This window comes from Arachis ipaensis, chromosome B5 (assembly GCF_059453495.1).
Source record: "Arachis ipaensis isolate K30076 ecotype BB chromosome B5, ASM5945349v1, whole genome shotgun sequence".
Classification (NCBI taxonomy): Eukaryota; Viridiplantae; Streptophyta; class Magnoliopsida; order Fabales; family Fabaceae; genus Arachis; species Arachis ipaensis.
The window spans coordinates 148,400,593-148,418,249 of NC_142440.1; the positions used below are offsets into that span (position 1 = coordinate 148,400,593).

A 17,657-nucleotide genomic window follows, 5' to 3' on the forward strand; every position below is an offset into this window, starting at 1 on the left:
ACCGGTCAAACCGATTCAACCGGGAACCGACAAAGAAAACGGTTCGATCCAGCGTGCAAAACCGCAAAATTAAAAACCGTTCAAGAACCGCTGAATCGGCCGGTTACCGGCAGGTCGGATCGGACCAGAAACCCGGCCGGTTCACAGAAAACGACCTCGTTTCCTTCCTTGAAAGGGAAAAAGTTGCGCGTTATCCCCCATTCCCCCCTTCTCCAACTCCTTCCTTCATCAAACCCTAGCCTCCACCAATAGTTGTCGCCGTCTGTCGGAGTGAGAGACTGCTGCCGCCGTCCATCGCACTCAAGAACTTCCGTCTTCGTGCTCTCGGGCCTCTCGCCGGATCCTCCACGTCGGGTGCTCGCATCTCGCCGTTCTCCTCTGTGCTCGGCTGCTTGCGCCTCCCTCCGCCAGTGAGTGCTCGAGCTGTGCGTGTTGGTTGCTGCTCGTCGTTCGTGGTTGTCTCTGCTCGATTCTGCCTCCCAGCCTCACTCGAGTCTCGTCTCAGTCACTGGCATCTCGTGGTTCGTCTGTCTCGTCGCCGGCGGCAGAAGCAACTCGTGGGGTGGTCGCCGACTCGCCGTCGATCGTTGGTGAGTCCCTGCACCATTGCTTCCCTGTTCTCTCTTTTCAGATTTCCCTTCTCCCTGTATTTTTGCATGTTGCTGAATTGCTAATCAAATTTGCCTTGTTGCTAATCTAAATGTTGCTGTAAATCGGTACTTTACTTGGATTTGTTGAATTTGTTGAATTTGTTGCTTCCCAGTCACAGAATCAGAACAGAATACTCAGTCAGTGCTTTGTTGATTGGTTTTGCTTACTGCTTCTAGGCTTTGAAATCAGTTTATGATAACTGTGATGCAATTATTTAGTTGGATAACTGATGTAATTATTGAGTTCAAGAGATTGAGTTTTTGATTTGCAAGGTGATTTTTGGTTGATTTTTTATTTAATTTGGTAATGATGTTTATGATTGGGGTTATCTGATTGTAGGCAGGCAAAATTGTGTTGTGTTGAATGGCTGAATGTTGTAGGCACTAGGCAAAATTGTGTTGTGTTGAATGGCTGAATGCTGTAGGCAGATATGGTCTTATGTTGTGGTTAAGAACACGCTGCTAATTTTCATTGTGTTTAGCTCCTGCTTTAGGTTAAGAACATGGTTAATGCTATTGTTGAATGATTAACTCTACTGCTACTGCTGGGCTGTACTCTATTTGATTGTTTTTTTATGCTATATTGAAAAAAATTATGCTTAAACTTTGATAATTCTTTGTTAATTTATGTTAAAATGATACTAAAGCATGAGCTTTTATCTGAATGATTAAGTCTTCTCTGTTGTATTGAATTAAATTTATTTATTAAATTTTTTAGTTAAATTTAGCTAAGTTGTATCTTGTTTTGAACTGATTAAAATGAATGATGGAATTTTTATTATTGAATTTTTATTGTTAAATCTTGTTTCCATTGAAAAAAAGAAACTAAAAGGAGAAGAAAGAAACTATAGAATATTAAGTTAATTCCCACAAATTATAAACTGTTAATATCTATTTTTGTACCATTGTTCTCTCTGTTTTAGATGTTGAGTATTGCTAATTTCTGAAATGTTAGTGCTCAACCCCTGCACATTTGGTCTATGTTCACTTATCTTTTCAATCATTTGGTTGCCAAAGAATCAAGGAGTTTTAATTTTTATTTGTTTTTTTAATGAGCTTCAAGTCAATAAAATTATTGAATGTGACCTCTATGATGTATTGCACATAAGATGCTTTTCCATTCAAATTTAACCTTACATAAAGGACATATATATTTGGTAACAATTGTAATTAGAAGTTTTCAACTGGTACTTTCTCATGTTTTTAGAGTTTTGCTTATTTCTAATAAGCTTACCTGTTTATTATTCTATTCTAAAACGATTTATTCGGTTGAACCACCGGTTGGACCGGTTAGATCAGTAAACTAGTGAACTAGTGACGAGTGGTTTGATGACCGGTCCAGTTTTCTGAACCTTGATCAATACATTAAATAACAACCGATAAAAACCGAACCGGACCGACCGGTTCGACCAAAAAACCGGTGAACCGGACTCCTAACCGGTCCGGTTGAGTGATATGACCGGATAAGGAAGAGAACCGTGTTGAACCGGCCGGTTTTGATGAAAACCGGAAAACCGGCGGTTTCTGGGTAACCGACCGGTTCGGAAGCGCTTTTTTTTTTATTCATTTTCCAAAACGACGTCGTTTTGGTTTATAAAAAAAAAAAAAAAGTCTCGTCGTATACGCACGGTACCCCCAAACCCCACTCCCAGGCCCAGCTTCCACTTTCCACTTTTCCCCCAACCCTAATCCCCTAACGGCTAACCCTCTCCGCCACCACCTCACCTCACTCTGTCACAGTGTCACTCACCCAGCCACCGCCGCCAGCCGCCAGCCGCCCGACGTCGTCTTCTTCGTCTCACCGCCCGTCTGAACTCCGAAGTCTGAAGGAACTAAGGAAGTAGGAACAGGACAGACCCGCGGCTGTCTCTCATCGCCGTTGCCGCGCCGTCGCCCTCGCCGTTGCCTCGCTCTTCTGCTCTGTCAAACAGGTTAGCTCCAGTTCTCCTCTGTAGTCTGTTCTGCACTTCTTGCTGTTACAGTGTTATGACTTATGAATAATGTTGTTCTGCACTTCTCCTCTGTTCTCCAGCAACCTTAAACTGCACTTCTCCTATGTTATTCTATTCTGTGTTGAAAACTTAAAATTTCTGGGATGAATATGCTTGTTGAAAGCTTGAATCTATGAAATATGAATTATGTTGTTTTGTTGATTTGTTCTGTGTTGAATATGCTTGTTGAAAACGTGAAAATTTGTTGTTTTGTTGATTTGTTCTGGGATGAATATGTTTGTTGACTAATGCTTTAAACCGAGGTGTTGAATATGCTTGTTGAATATGAATAATGTTAATCTAATGTTGTTCTGTTATGAACATGCTTGTGCTGTGAATATTTAAGATTGCTGTGAATAATGTAACTATTTAAGATTGCTGTGAATTTAACTATTTAAGCCTTTAAGGTTGCTGTCTTGCTGAATAGGGAATGGGAATTAGGGAATTTAGAATTGCTATTGTTTTATACTTTTGCAACTTGCCGACTTCGAAATCACTCCTTGGATTTAGTTTATGAATTGTTATCCTTATTGTGTTTAATTAAGATACTAATGTACTAGTACTAACTAATTTCACGTTTATCTTTGTATTAGTTATATTTAGACTTTGAAACTTGGTTGTTTTTAAAATGTTGGTGAAGAACTAAAGATATGTATTTTGAATTTATTAAGTTTATGACTATTTTTAGTATTTTATATTTTTTATTTACGTGAAACCGGTTTTATCGGTTCAACCAGCGGTTTATCGGTTGAACCAATAAACCAGTAAACCAGTAACCTGACCGGTTCGGTTCTTACAACTAATTCACCGGTCATACTTTCTCCAGACACTTGCGCCAACGACTAGTTTGACGGCCGAAGGAGGGAGCCGCCGCTGCTACTGTGCGGAGGTCAAGAGAGTGAGATTTTAAAAGGATAAAGATGACGCAGAGAGCTGACGCCGGTGCCAATTTTCATTCTTCTCTGCTTTTCCCACTATGGCAGTTAATTAAGTATGCGTTTTTTCTAAGCTTGGTTATTATTAAACTTTCTATTCTTTGTAGGGAAGAAGAAGAAATCATCCAAACAGAACCCCAATAATTTGAATGTGAATATTCTGCAGACTGATCCTCCTACTTCTAACCTTAAAAGGTAGTAACAGTGTGTATTTTTTCAACTATTTTAATGCTCTATGAAACAACCACATAAGATAGGATAAATTCATTTACTTTGTTCTAAAGTCTTGGTATTGATTGTTACATTGGTCCATGCATATTTAGTTTACTATCTTATTTAAATGATCAAGCACTTAATCATGCTCATTTGACATTGCCTTTTGTTTGGGATATTTTTATTTTAAAGAAAGGGTTTAAAATTTTTCGTTGCTTTACCCCTATTTTCAGGAAAAGGCAAAAAGTTAAACATGACGAAAGGAAGAAAGAGGCGGAGCTCCCTGCGCGTCGGAAGCTGAAGGATGACCATGATGATGAAGAAGGTTTGATTCTGCAATATTTAAAATAATTATGATTATGTGGAAGGCAAGAACTTTGAGAAGAGTAGAAAATAGCAATGTTTTAACTTAAATTTTTGTCAATATTTCTGTTCATTAAGGATTTGTTTCAGTTTTGTAATTAGGGTCTGTACATCCATTTTGTTTTCTGCAATCTCCCTCTGATTTTCAATAGCATAAGATGGTTATTTAATTTCGGGATATCATTTATTGATGTTTGTATTCTTTACTGTCTTAGATTTTAATGATGATTCTCCTAGAAACAGTGACGCGGAAAGGATGTTGCAAGATTCAGATGACAATGATTCTCAATCAACAGGCTCTGAGACTGAATATGATGCTGAGTTTTCTCAGTCAGATGAAGAGGATGTTGGAATTGATGGTCAACCAAATTATGAGGATTCAGTGCACTTAAGGTTTGTTAATATTTTTTGCTTTCTCAGTTTCATTTTTATTTTTATTTTCTAAATAAAATATAGGTGTGGAAGAGATGGAGAAAGAAAAATATTATCCGAGTAATACCAATGTCTTATGATGTTCTGCAATGAATCTGAAATTGTACCAACTACTTATTTCTTTGTCATTATACATAACTCAAATGAATTTCCTGCTCTTTTCATTCTTTTTATCCTATAGTCTAACATACAATATTTTGTGTCTGTAGTTCTTTTAACCTACATTTGGAACATAATTTAACAAAAGAAGAGATAGACAACCAAAATGGTTCCAAATTTAAATGGGAGGTACCAGCCATTGGCATGTCGAGTTGCAAATGGATAGGAACTGGAGAAAATATTTTGGAGGTATTTCATGTTTGTTATTTTTTACTTTTTTTTTTTTAAAACTATTGGCATATCCAAGATTGAGTAGCTTCTTTGTGGAAGTGCTAAATCTAGTGTAATTATTTTGGCCACAAGCTGAATGGTTGTAATAAAGTAAAGGGGAATAGTAGACATTAGCAGCTGGCCATAGAATTCATTGCTTTTGCCTTCTTGTCTAGAATGATGATACTTCATTCCCCATATGGTTACTTCTTTTGCAAAGTAGATAATGCTATATGTTAGGTGGGGAAAATAATTAGATATTACAGCATTGATGTCAATTTCAATGCTCATCACCTATATGCTTTGTAGTAGAACTACTTGACTTATTGTTTGCATCCTAATCATTTTCTTGGTAAGGCTATGAGAGTTGATGTTAGACTACCAGTATATCAAGTCAATGGTGTGTTGTGTGCTATTTTCATGGAGACTTTGATTAATAGTAGTCCTTTAAACAAAGGTAAAAAAATATGGAGTAGTTCTTTTCGGATAAAATCAACATTGTTCAACGAAGAATATTTTCCTCTATTGTTATCTTTTCCTTGTCATTGATACTGCCCATTGCTTTGCTGTAAGTTTTTCTCTTTGAATCTTAGTCCATGTACTAAAAAGGAGAATTGTTTCTGGCAACTTAATTCGTTAAAAACATTATTTGGTGTGTAAATATTTACGGGTATTACATTTTTGTCTCTTGTTTTCTCTTTTAGGATTTGAACTCCAATTCTTTCGATGGTCTGAAAGCAAGGTTGTATGAGCACTGGATGGATGTCTACAAGACATCTGGGGGCAAGGATTTGAATTCATCTATGCAAAAGATATTTTTCTCCCTTTGTAAGTTCGTTTTCAGATATAATGAATAAATCATGTTCTAGTCTCATTATTTGCATCTAGCATAATAACTACCCTTGATTTTTATCCTGAAACTAAGGGGTTGTTTAAACAATATCTTCCATTTTTTAGAAGACTTCCAAATTTCTTCTATTTCATGTAAAATTTTCTGAGCTGATAGGGGGTTGTATTTGCTATATTGGAAAATAGCAATAAGCCAAAGGAATCTAAATCCTCTCTTATGGTAATTTAATTTTTTAATGGTCAACAGGAGAGAATGTAGACCTTCTACCCTTTATGGTCTATGCAGTAAAATTCATGTGGTACACTGGAGTTAGTATAGATACAGCTATAGGATTTAACTTCTTTCTTGAATGGTTAAGTATTATATTTATCCAAAATTTTTAGAATAAATATATCGATGTTTTCCGTAATGTTTTTTGGTTCTATTTGTGCTCCGAATGTTTTTAAAAGTGACTCATTGTTATCTTTATTTAATTCCATCAAAATGCAATAACAAAGGTTGTATATCTTTTCCGGCCCGAAGGTTTTCTGCAATTTGGTAAAAAAGGACCTGGTTTTACATATAGACACATGAACACGATGATGATGGGAAGTGGGAAAGAGAACAATTATCTCTTCAATCTTTTATTATAATTTCTTTTTAATTTTAGGATTTTTTTTTACCTTTTTTGTGAATTTATTCACAATGGTCATGTCATTTTATTAGAGCTTGCCACTTGCGACATTTGTTGTACACGTCACCATCTCCATTTTATTTGTCATTTGGTATGATAAATTGATAATTGACACCACAATATGCTGCTTATTTGCACTAAACCACTTTTGAGTGTATTTTGAAATTCTTTTATAGTAGTTATCCAAGTTACACACTCAAGCACTTTTGTTGTTGATGTTGTTGCTGCTGCTGCTGCTGTTGTTGTTGTTTACTCCCGTTGAGGATGCTTGGTTGCTTTTTGCATAAAGGTTGTGATTTATTTATTTATTTTTCTTCCATCATTATAATGGTATTGCCTTCATGTTGACATGTTTCTAGGCAGCAGATACCGGGATATACTTCACTGTAATAAGAAACCATTCTATGTCAAAGGTCTCGAAGATACAAGCATCATGGATGCATACATAATGCATTCTGTAAGCAAATTTCCCTGTCATTTTATTTAAGATTATGGATTTTGTCAAAATCTTTTGCATGGTGGCAATGTATATTACAGATTATATTACACACCCATGCCTATGCTATATTGATAGCAATGACATAATGGCTATATCGTTTACAGCTCAATCATGTGTTCAAAACTAGAGATTGTGTGAAAAAGAATGATGCAAAATTATCCAGAGCTGGAGAGAGTGCTGGTAGTGACAAATTCCGAGATCAAGGTTTTACTCGTCCAAAGGTAAAGGACCATTAGTCATTTGGGACGGATCTATTACCATTGTTGTGGGGGCAAGCACCTCCACTACAATTTGAATTTTTTTTCGTAGTACATGATAATAATATTTATTTACCCCCATTAAATTATTGAATTTGACCTCACAATAATTTTTTACTCAACTTTTGGTACTTAATAGTCAATTTAAGAATTTTATATTAGATGTCTATTAGAATGATCAATTCTCAATTTAAATGAGATTGGTGTTTTTTCTTAGAAATCGACTCGAAAAAGTATTATTTATTTTCTTTTGAAATTAGCTTTAGTTTTTTCCGCAGCAATTGCATTAATTGAAAGAACTTTTTCAACTATGAATATCAATAAATGTTGGCTTCTAATTGTATAAGAAGTAAATTTCTAAATAATTGTTACTGATATATATAGAGATATTTTGATTGTATTGTTAAGAAAAAGATTGCTCAATTTTTTTAAAATATGAAACCTAAAAAATAGACTTTTATATTATATGTTGTTATTTAAATTACTACTTTAGTGTTTTAATTTGTAAATTAGATATTTGGAAGACTAATCATATTTACAATAACAAAATATAATTATAACAATAATCATGCTATATGTACATAAAAAATAACCACCCGCATAGAATATATATTAAAATACAAAATACATATTGAAAATGAGTTAAACAACACATGTATTTATACACAAATATATAATGATTAATAGATAATCTGATAACTGATTTTTATATACACATAATATTTTTATAATAATTATTATTATATTATATATATTTTTCTCCCTCTATCAAAATTTTCTGGATCTGTTACTGAATCATTTCTATAATGGATTTCTGATTATAATTAAATTTGTCACTTGTCTAATTAGTATTTTGCTATACTTGTTCTAAACTGCATCTTATTATCTAAATGAATTAGTAGATTTGGTATTTTCGCCTTGTTCTTTTTATTGCTTAATCATGTTCAATTGGTAAGCTTAGTATAACCTAGAAATGCATGTAGTCTAAGAAGAATCATAAGCATACAAGAAAGTTCTTCTCATGTTAATTTGTTATGTTTCAAACAAAGTATATGATCCTTTATCTACTTGTGCTCCAGGTTTTAATTTTATTGCCAATGGCAAGCATCGTGTATCGTGTTGTGAAGAGGCTTATACAACTTACACCTTCAGCTCACAAGGTGCTTTTGTACCTACCTCTCTAGTTGATTACTCTTTCCATCTAACCATGGTATTGCCCCTTGAACATGACCTAAATTATCAATACACATCTAGACTCTGAGGAGTTGCCTCAACTCTTTAAGTTTTTTTTTTCTCAACTACAGGTTATCTCATAGTAAAGAGTCGGGATATATTGATGAACCCCCCATCAGACTATTTTTCAGTTTTATCTTTCTATATTTCTCTTATGTGGACTTCTACTTTCTGGTTCATGATTGTGATCCCTCCATTGGGTGGTTAATATTCTGCATGTGTTGGAAAATATCATTTAAATAGTTGGCTTATGTTGTGTGTTTTCCTTTTGTTTTTGCCGGCTTCTCTCTGTACAATTTGGTTTTCCTTTTAGTTTATTAGTGGTTTCTCAATAGATCCCGTTAACTTTAGGAAACTAAGGTTTTACATGGTTGATGGTTATCATTTGTCATTAGTTTCTTTCTTCTGTATGGGTGGTTTCAGTAACTATGTATAATAGGCTTCTTCTGTTATTGTGTATCATTCTTGCAGATGTTAGAAAATTGTGTGCCTCCTTGATTAAAAGGAATACAAGGTTCTGTAAAAGGAAGACCATTCTTTTCCAAATTCAATGCACATTATCAATTTTAATGCTAGTGAAATTCCTAGATCATTAATCGGTGGATGTCTACAAATGACCTTTAATTTAACATTGTTAGGCTTAAATCATGCTAGTACATGTAACTTTCTGCTGTAGTTTATGATAAGTGACTCATTGTTGCAAGTGTTGCTTATTAGTATTATCTAATTTTATTACATTTTTGTTGAGAAAGATAGACAATTCTGTAAGTCCTTTGTGATATTGAAGTGTTTGTTTTCTCAGGTTAATGTTGAGCATATGGATCGTTTTTTAACTAAATTTGGAAGTGAAGAGGGCAATGAGGAAAATGACCATGATTCTGAAAATAAAAAACCTCAAAAAGCATCCAAACCATCTGACTATGAAGTACTTTTTGGTGGCAATAATGAGGACGATTTTATGATTGGCATCAAATTTACTAGGTAACAAATTTCACTGCTTGGTGATTAGGATTGCTTATTCTTTATCCTTTCCCAAGACATGCTATGCAATAGTCCACTATCTGTATTTTTTAGTATATTATAATGAATTTTTTTTTCTTATTCATAAAATTCCTTGCAGGAAGACAATTAAGTTGTTCAGTGATTTCCATACCTCAGACATCATTGTTGCTTCAGCGCTTTCCTTGGTTAATGTAAGTGGGATTTTTCTTTTATGAAAAAGAATCATTCTTAGGTTCTTATTCATATTTGCCTCCTAGATATCTTTTTGCTCACTTTAGATTATATTATCACTCGTGATTTTTCTTTGCAATTTTCCCTTATATTTTGGTTCTTATTTATTTATATATGTTTGATGGCGAAGGTTTTATGTTTTAGTTTTATTTATTTATTTTTGTTTGACAGTAAAGGTTTATTAATATTAGTATAGAAGACAATTCCAAGTGACAAGCTAGACATCCTTTAAAAGAAACAATAGACTGGAAACAGAAATTTTTATCAAGAAGGCATGAAATGTCATGAGAATACAATTACTCCGCTAAAATTTACCAAATGTTATTTGATGTGTTATTTGTTTTTGGAGAGTTTTGTTCTCGTGCTGAAACCATTGTCATGTCATGTCACCTTCAACACATTTTACATGATCAAAATCAGATGTCACTTGTTAAGGTGATGGTGCATGAAAACAGTCTGGATTGGATTCTTTCCTGAGGTACAGTGATGGAAGTGACTATGCCAAACAAGTTTTCTAGGTCTGATTTTCTAGGAATCAATTTTCTTCACTTGGGCTTTATATAGCCTTAGGATTTAACAATTACAGTCCTAAACCTTCTAGGATAAGTAAAAGGTGTTTAATATTGTTTTTGGGGGGTCAAGAATGTTGGATCAGTAAGTGAAGAATTAAGGAGAATGAAAGGAAACAAGAGAAAGTTAGCTTATTCTGGTCCATGTCGCCAGTTCATATAGACTGTGTTGTAGCTACTCACTCTTTCTCTTCAGTTTGGATAAGGAAAATTTCTGGCATATATTCACTTTTCTTGAATGAGACTAGACTTGGGTATGCAAGTTTTCTGTTTTTTGGGTACAGCCTGCATATATGTTCAATCATAATCTTGATATTATTGTGCAATTTTTAAATTTTGAAGGTTCGTAACATGTAGCTGTAAAAATGGTTTCCCTTAGTTTGGCTTCAAATTTTTATTTTTATTTTTTTATATTAATTATGGCTTCTAAAAGGCTTACTTTTTAAATCTAGATTTTGCTTGTTGCTGCATTTAAATTGTAACTTATTAAATGAAAAAGAAACTGTTATACTTTACATATTTTGAATTTGAATTGGATTTTTCTTAATATCCTTATTGCAAGTGCCTGACATCAGTGTTGTGAATGTTAGAAAATTGAAGAGGCCGGGAGTAACAAGGAAAAAGATGTAGATTTTCTTTCATCGATCGAGGTAAGTGGCTCTACTTGTTATTTGTTAGACCATGCTTTATAAATTCTATTTGAATATGTAGTTACCCTGTGTATAGGTCATTGGATCATATAGTTTGAAGTTGACAAAGTATATTTTATTATGTTTGAGTAGGTGCTGATTGTTGATCATGCTGATGTAATAGCAATGCAGGTTTGTTGTATCTTGCATGTTTCTTTAAATTATAATAATAATTTGAAGGTCACTATAAGTTGGAAGAGTATAAATGTTGGCTATTATTTTTGAAACTTCCAGAATTGGTATCATGTACATACAGTTATTGACCACTTGAACCGTTTACCATCGAAGCAGCCTGGAACTGATGTTATGCGCATTAGACCATGGTACACTTTATGTTGGATTTTTCTTAGATTTTCATTTCTTTCCATTTAGTTGGTGGTTGTTAAATTTGGGGGGGAGTGACGTAGTTTTCATTTCCATGCATTGGATATTTGGGAGGGAGTAACCTGCCTTTTTGTACATGATTATTTTTGTTCCATGAACTGCATTTTGCACTCAGGTCATTGAAAGCTAAGGTGTCAGAAATGAGATGCATTTCTGGTTTTTCTACCCTAGAATCTTGAAATCTTAGTTTTTCTTTGTTTAGGTATCTTGATGATAATGCCAGATTTTACAGGCAAACAATTGTTCTGGGGTTTTATTCAAATCCAGGTAATGAACCTTCCTTATTTTGGCCAAGATGTTGAGAACAATCTTGCATTCACATAGTTTTGTCTTTAACTTCTCTATAGAAGGACAGATATTATATGTTTTAACAGACCTTTGTATTCTTCATCCTTTTGTTCTGTTTGATAAATAGGGGATGTTAATTTGCTGGAAGAAAGAATATTTATTGCTTCAGTATTTCAATTGGGGATTCATCCAATATCCATTCAAAATTTACATAAACAATCATCAAGATAATCTATTTCCAATTATAATACATGGTTAAAATTTTTGTGTATTTTCCTTGTCCGAAGGACCTTTTTTGATTAACTTATGGTAACCTTTGTTGATGCTGAGTTATAGAGTTTTCTAATGAATCCTTTTTGACTAGCATTATTAAGAAACCACGTTGAGTAATTTACAGCTTATTCATTTCCTTGTTGCAGATATAAATGCTTCATTCAATCATCAGTGCTGTAATTATGAAGGGAAGGTATGCAAAATGTCTGGTTGCACTTTCCATTCTTTTAGATGGGCTCAATGTTTGTACCTACAATCACTCATGGAGGGTTAGAGATACATCATTGCCGAAAGAGTTCTCATGGAAAAATCTCAAGTTTTTGCCATTCTCTTTAATATGGTTTTTATTTTTCTTATATGGACTTAACCCTAGGCATTGTTGATATGCTGTGCCTTATAATGAGATGAGAATCATAAGAAGGTTTTCTTTCTTATTGCTTAAGCAACTACACCAACCAATTATATTCCTTGTCATTCAATATCAGTCTTTTCATTTGGTATCTGCAGGTGAAGCTGGTTTGTGATTATAAAGGTGTTTTACACAAAGTTCTTCCCGAAATAAGACAAGTATGCTTTCTCAGTATTACTTTCTTAAAGTAGAGGTTCAGATGGGAATGAAACCATTTGGGTGTAGATGCATTCTGATAGCGTAATCACAATATCATTGCACTTAAATTTACTTGGATCACTTATGTGATGCATAAAACAATATTCATTGTTGTACTGTTCCTTTGAAAAGTACATTTGGGGGGGGGGGGGGGGAAGCTCATTAGTGAAACTGATCTTTTCTTGTAAGCAGAAACAATAATATTTTTAAAGATGAAAGAGTTTACAGTAGACTTTTGAAAAAGCTACCTCCTTCTCCTCTTTGACATTTTTTGGGATCTTGTGGTGAAGATCTCTAAGGACTTGATAATTGGAAAGTGGCTGATTTTTTATTAGACCTTAAGATTACTCTTATTTTGGCTTGTCTCTCTAGCATTCTTCTCTGCTTGTTATCTTTGTTCATTTGCTGGTAGTGTGGCTAATACAATTTAAAAAATCATGGATAATTTAATTGTATTCTGTTCTGGGTGGAGGTCCTAATGAGCCAATAGATTAGTTGGATGACTGCCATAGTTAAACGAGGCATACAGTTGAAAATGTCTTGATAAACTTTGTTTTAGGCAGTTGTGATATATAATGTATGCTCAACTATTGTATTCTTGTTATTATTAATTCGTTTGACATGTTTGTAGTCCTTAATTATTCTTGAGGTGTTGAGTTATCAAATATTATTCCAAATTATCTTGCCTCGTTTTTCCTTATGCTAATAATTCTCTTGATCATGTGACTTGTAGATCTATGAACGATTTCATGTAGACTCAATAGTAGATGCTGATGATGCTCGCTTTGATTATTTTGTTAAGAAGGTATATGTTTAAGAATTGCAGTTTTGAAATTTTACATGTTGAGTTGAACTATTTTTGAAAAACTAATTATCCAAATATTTTTCTGTGTGACTTGGCTGAAGTCATATGTCAAATAAACATCATTTTTGTAGCTAACATATGGTCAGTTGGAGTGGCAAATGCTCCTTCCTTTTAATAAGTGAACTTGAGTTTGAGTTCTGTGTATGGAGTAACTAGCATTGGGAGAGTTATGCCCCTTATTGGATTTCAAATGTTGGAATAGGATCTGATTGGAGGATACTTGTGGTTTCAGTTATTAAAAATAAATTATATAGTCTTGGAAATCAATGCCAAGCAGTTAGACCTATATTTATCCTGGTTGGCCAATTTTTATCTAGATATTTATGATATTGTAGTCAATATTTAAACAAATATTTATAATATTAGCTAATAAAAAGACTACTACATCAAGGTATGCTTCAATGTTATCCATTTATTGGATATTTGGGTGCACAATGATTTATCCGACTGCCCAATCTCATTTTGGTAGATGAGAGAAATACTTCTGTATTTTGTGTTATTTTTCTGGGTTTGAAATGCTTCTGTTCAATTTCTTTATATAAATTCCTTAGGACAGTTTAAAATAATTTTTTATTAGGTGCATATTGTTAAAAATTTATGGCAATTTGTAGTCAAATTTATAGATATGATGTCAGTCATTTGTATCTTGCAGGTTTTCCCACGGATCAAAGATTCTGATCAGGTTAGTTTGTTTAGGTAGTTCAATTTCTGATGTGTATGCCTGTGATAAATGAAATTTATATACTAATTATTTTGGTTCTGTTGGATGAAATCTTTGATACAGGGAGGCATTATGATATTTATCAGTTCTTACTTTGAATTTATTCGAATCCGAAATTTTTTGAAGTCACAGAATGCTTCATTTTGTCTTCTTGGGGAGTAAGAAGCCTACTTTTTATCTTTACTTTGAAACTTTGTAGCTGTCAATTATTGCATGTTTTCAGAATATATCTCTAATGATTGGAGGTTCTTGCATGAATACAAGTTTAACACATTATATTTATGCTTATTCACTATGCAAATGGATCCCATCACTTTATTTAAGATACACTAAATTGTTTGTGGGGCCCATCATTTTTGTTATGTTTGACTGTAAATCAGAGGTGGTATACTTATCCTGATATAATAATTTTTCATAATTATGTATGATTTATGAGTGTTTTTTTTTCTGGACTAATATAGGTATACGACCCAAAGTGACATTTCTCGTGCACGTAATTGGTTCAATGAAGCAAAAAGGAAGATCATGCTTTACACCGAGAGGTCTCACTTCTACCACCGATACAAGGTTGTATACACTTTTTCTCTTTTTGCCTTTGCTTTGCTATTTTCTCTAAATTCAAGAGGATTAATGGATTTTTTTGGGTATATACACACACACACACAAAAAGGTTTCTTTTGTTGTTTTTTCAATCACTTGGTGGTCTCACTCCACGTCTCGTATGCAGTTATGCACTTCCATACCCATCCCGTCTTGCTTTTTCTTCTACCTTCTTTGGAAATCTCTTTGTTTCTCACCTTTCATTTCCCAGCACTTGACCCTTGTGTTCTTCTCTCACCTTTTGATGTACTCAAAAATCCATAACAAGCTGTTGAGAACCTATGTTGGATGGTCAAGCACTCTCTTGGGATAACTTAGCAGTTGGTACAAAATTTCCGGTTGAAATTTCTTAGCAAGAAAAAATTGATTTGAAAGTTTTTCGCCCATTCTTTTGTGTTATAAGTGTTCTCCCGCTTCTTAGAACAAGTGTTCGCTAACTGCTATAAGAAACTCAGAGGTTAAAGAGAAGTCCAAGATGGTTGTACCTTCTGTGTTCTCTATACCAAATCCATGATCTCCGTGGATCACTTCCTTTTAAGTTCCAAGAAAGTCTTGTTTCCCTACTTTATGCCTTGGATTAAACCTTTTAGATCTTCACGAAGTTTTGTCTTGTAGTGTTCTTTTAAATCGACTTTTGTACATAGGCACTAATCACAAGGAAGTGCTCCCCCTCAACCGCAAGTTTTAGTGTAATGATCCAATCACCCGCATTTTTAACCTCTACCACATCTTTTTCCCAATGCTTATCAAAGGATAACGCCTATCTCATTCCTATTCTTTACCTTTCTTGTGTACCAAAGCTCAAATACCAAGGTTCCAAATTACATTGCCTTCACCTGACTCACTTGACTTTTTACCTGTGCACTTCCACCATTGATTTTCCCTATGATTCATCCACATAGCACGTCGCTTCTTGGCAACAATCTAGCCTTAACGCAGTTCCATCTTTGATCCATGTCATCGGGATTCAAAAGAATTTTACGTTGGTTGTTTAGCCTAACGCAACCCTCCTCTTTTATTTGGGGTTGGGACAGGCTATGTAAAATGTTTGTAATAAGCCTGATACAGGCAGAGTTATACACAATATTGACAAATATAGCTTATTTCTTAATGGCAGATTCGTGGAGTTCAGAACTTAATCATGTATTCACTACCAGAAAGGAAGGAGTTTTTTCCTGAGGTGAGCAGCTTAATCAAGTAGGTTTTGTTTTCTGTTTCTTTCAAAGAATTCATAAGAAAGGAAATAGTGTGAAATGGGAGTGTAGGATACAAAGAAACAAAAGAAGGAAGAGAAAACAATAAATAACATAACTCAACAAATCAACTATTCTCTTGGTCTCTAACCTTGACAACCTGGAAAAAGTCAATATGCAAAATATGCCAAGGAATTTAAAACAAGCCCTGCCCTTCAAAGTACCTTATTGATTTATTATGCTCTCATTTATTTCAATAGCCTATGCATTTCAGTAATTAGTTCATCACTTCATTGCTTCGTTGTTCTGTTGATAAAATTTTTAATAGGTTCTTATTCTCAGTTTGTCCATACAAGTTGAACATAATATATCTCTTATTTTATTGCTATCCCTTTACATCTTGCAGATTCTGAATATGCTTGATGGGTCTGCCAATATGGCATGCACTCTTATGTTTTCTTCCCTTGACAAGTTTCGGGTAATACTTTCTCTCTTTGATGTCCCTTTTAGGATATATACAAATTTAAACACCCTCTCCCCACCACCCCACACACAAAAAAAAAAAAAGTCATAACCGAGTATTATGCTACTTGCTGCCATGTAGTGTGTATGTAATTGTTGGTTGGCTAATTGAAATGCATGGTAGTAATGAGAATTGTACGAGAAAAGGGCTAAATAAGGGAGGATTTTGTTGACATAGCTGGTTTATGTATCACTTAAGAAAAGTGAAACTCAGTAGATTCTAGTTTAGAAAGTGATAAGTTTGGTGCAAGTTTCTAATAAATTATAAATTATTTTTCCGCATTCAACATATTCACTTGAGATATAGCTAAAATCCCCAATTACTTGCACATCTATCGCTATATTTCTAAAAAAGATGTCTGAAACCTCTGTACATCTAACTTTTTTCATGAAATACGATTCTAGTTCTATTATTTATTTATTTATTTATTTTTGGCTAGCCATTCCTCCTACAATTTCCTCTAACAGCAACATAATGTAATAATATTCTGATATTTGTTTTGCTACGGAAATCACATTTCAGCTGGACAGAATTGTTGGGACTAATAAAGCAAAAAGGATGGTGACTGCGGAGAAATCTGTATTTTTCTTTTGCCATTAGAAATCTGTAGTATTCCAAAACCTTTAATGTTCTTAGATTTTGAGAACATCCTTTTTGACCAAATGAAGCTGAAAAGGACCCCATTTTTTCCGTGGTGCGTTGAGAGACTGCCTCAATTTCAGTTTCGGAACACAAATGAAGGGAAACTTATGCGTTGGGTCGAGTCTCTATTAGTCTTACTCTTTTCGAGTTAAATTCAGATTGTGAATACTGAATAGGCATAGTGAAAATATTGCAGTTTGAGAGGGTTGTAATCTTGGTTGTAATCTTATATACTTTTTGGCTTACATGACTATATATATTAAACAAATATTTTTACGTTGCCTTGATACATAGGTTTATTTAAGCTGTTCTTAAATCATAAGTTTATTAGAATTTAGGGTTTGAATAATCTGTTTTTAGCATCCATTTTTTGACAGATCATAAAGAGTATAGGTAACATTGGAATAATTGAGAAATGCTATTTGTACACCAAAATCAGCCACTAAAATCAGTCACAAATATATTTGTGTATAAATATATGTGTGATTTAATTTATTTTCAATGTGTATTTGTGTTTCAGCATGTATTTTATATTGGTGGCTGACTTTGGTGGCTGATTTTGGTGTACACGTAGCATAACCTATTTAACTATTCCATTAATTCTC

General features: G+C 33.9%; 1 protein-coding gene across 5 annotated transcripts; it reads left to right on the forward strand.

Annotated features, from left to right (window-relative positions):
- Positions 1–203: 203 nt before the first annotated feature.
- On the forward strand, positions 204–17,341 carry LOC107644393 (protein NUCLEOLAR FACTOR 1). Of its 5 annotated transcripts, XM_016348234.3 has the most exons (26): positions 224–590; positions 2,391–2,581; positions 3,468–3,583; positions 3,684–3,771; positions 4,023–4,114; positions 4,368–4,545; positions 4,794–4,932; positions 5,658–5,781; positions 6,836–6,933; positions 7,080–7,196; positions 8,312–8,392; positions 9,268–9,446; positions 9,586–9,658; positions 10,858–10,917; positions 11,050–11,088; positions 11,191–11,279; positions 11,543–11,607; positions 12,048–12,094; positions 12,409–12,468; positions 13,242–13,313; positions 14,026–14,055; positions 14,158–14,252; positions 14,556–14,661; positions 15,812–15,874; positions 16,294–16,365; positions 16,933–17,341. In XM_016348234.3, exons 3-26 carry the CDS (start codon positions 3,562–3,564, stop codon positions 17,008–17,010), a joined length of 2,067 nt encoding a protein of 688 aa, XP_016203720.1. In that variant the 5' UTR covers positions 224–590; positions 2,391–2,581; positions 3,468–3,561; the 3' UTR covers positions 17,011–17,341. The 5 variants fall into 5 exon arrangements, 4 of the variants coding, with proteins under 4 accessions (XP_016203721.1, XP_016203720.1, XP_088344289.1 ...); XM_016348235.3 differs by lacking the exon at positions 2,391–2,581 and having other exon boundaries at positions 204–590; XM_088488163.1 differs by lacking the exon at positions 224–590 and having other exon boundaries at positions 2,067–2,581.
- The last annotated feature ends 316 nt before the right edge of the window (positions 17,342–17,657 follow it).

What these genes read in the sequence shown, in the direction of transcription:
- LOC107644393 (XM_016348235.3), top strand. Translation starts at nt 3,562, where the DNA reads ATGACGCAGAGAGCTGACGCCG. An exon ending in AAGGTTTTACTCGTCCAAAG is followed by an intron (nt 7,197 to 8,311) that starts GTAAAGGACCAT and finishes CTTGTGCTCCAG; the next exon opens with GTTTTAATTTTATTGCCAAT. An exon ending in TTACACCTTCAGCTCACAAG is followed by an intron (nt 8,393 to 9,267) that starts GTGCTTTTGTAC and finishes TTGTTTTCTCAG; the next exon opens with GTTAATGTTGAGCATATGGA.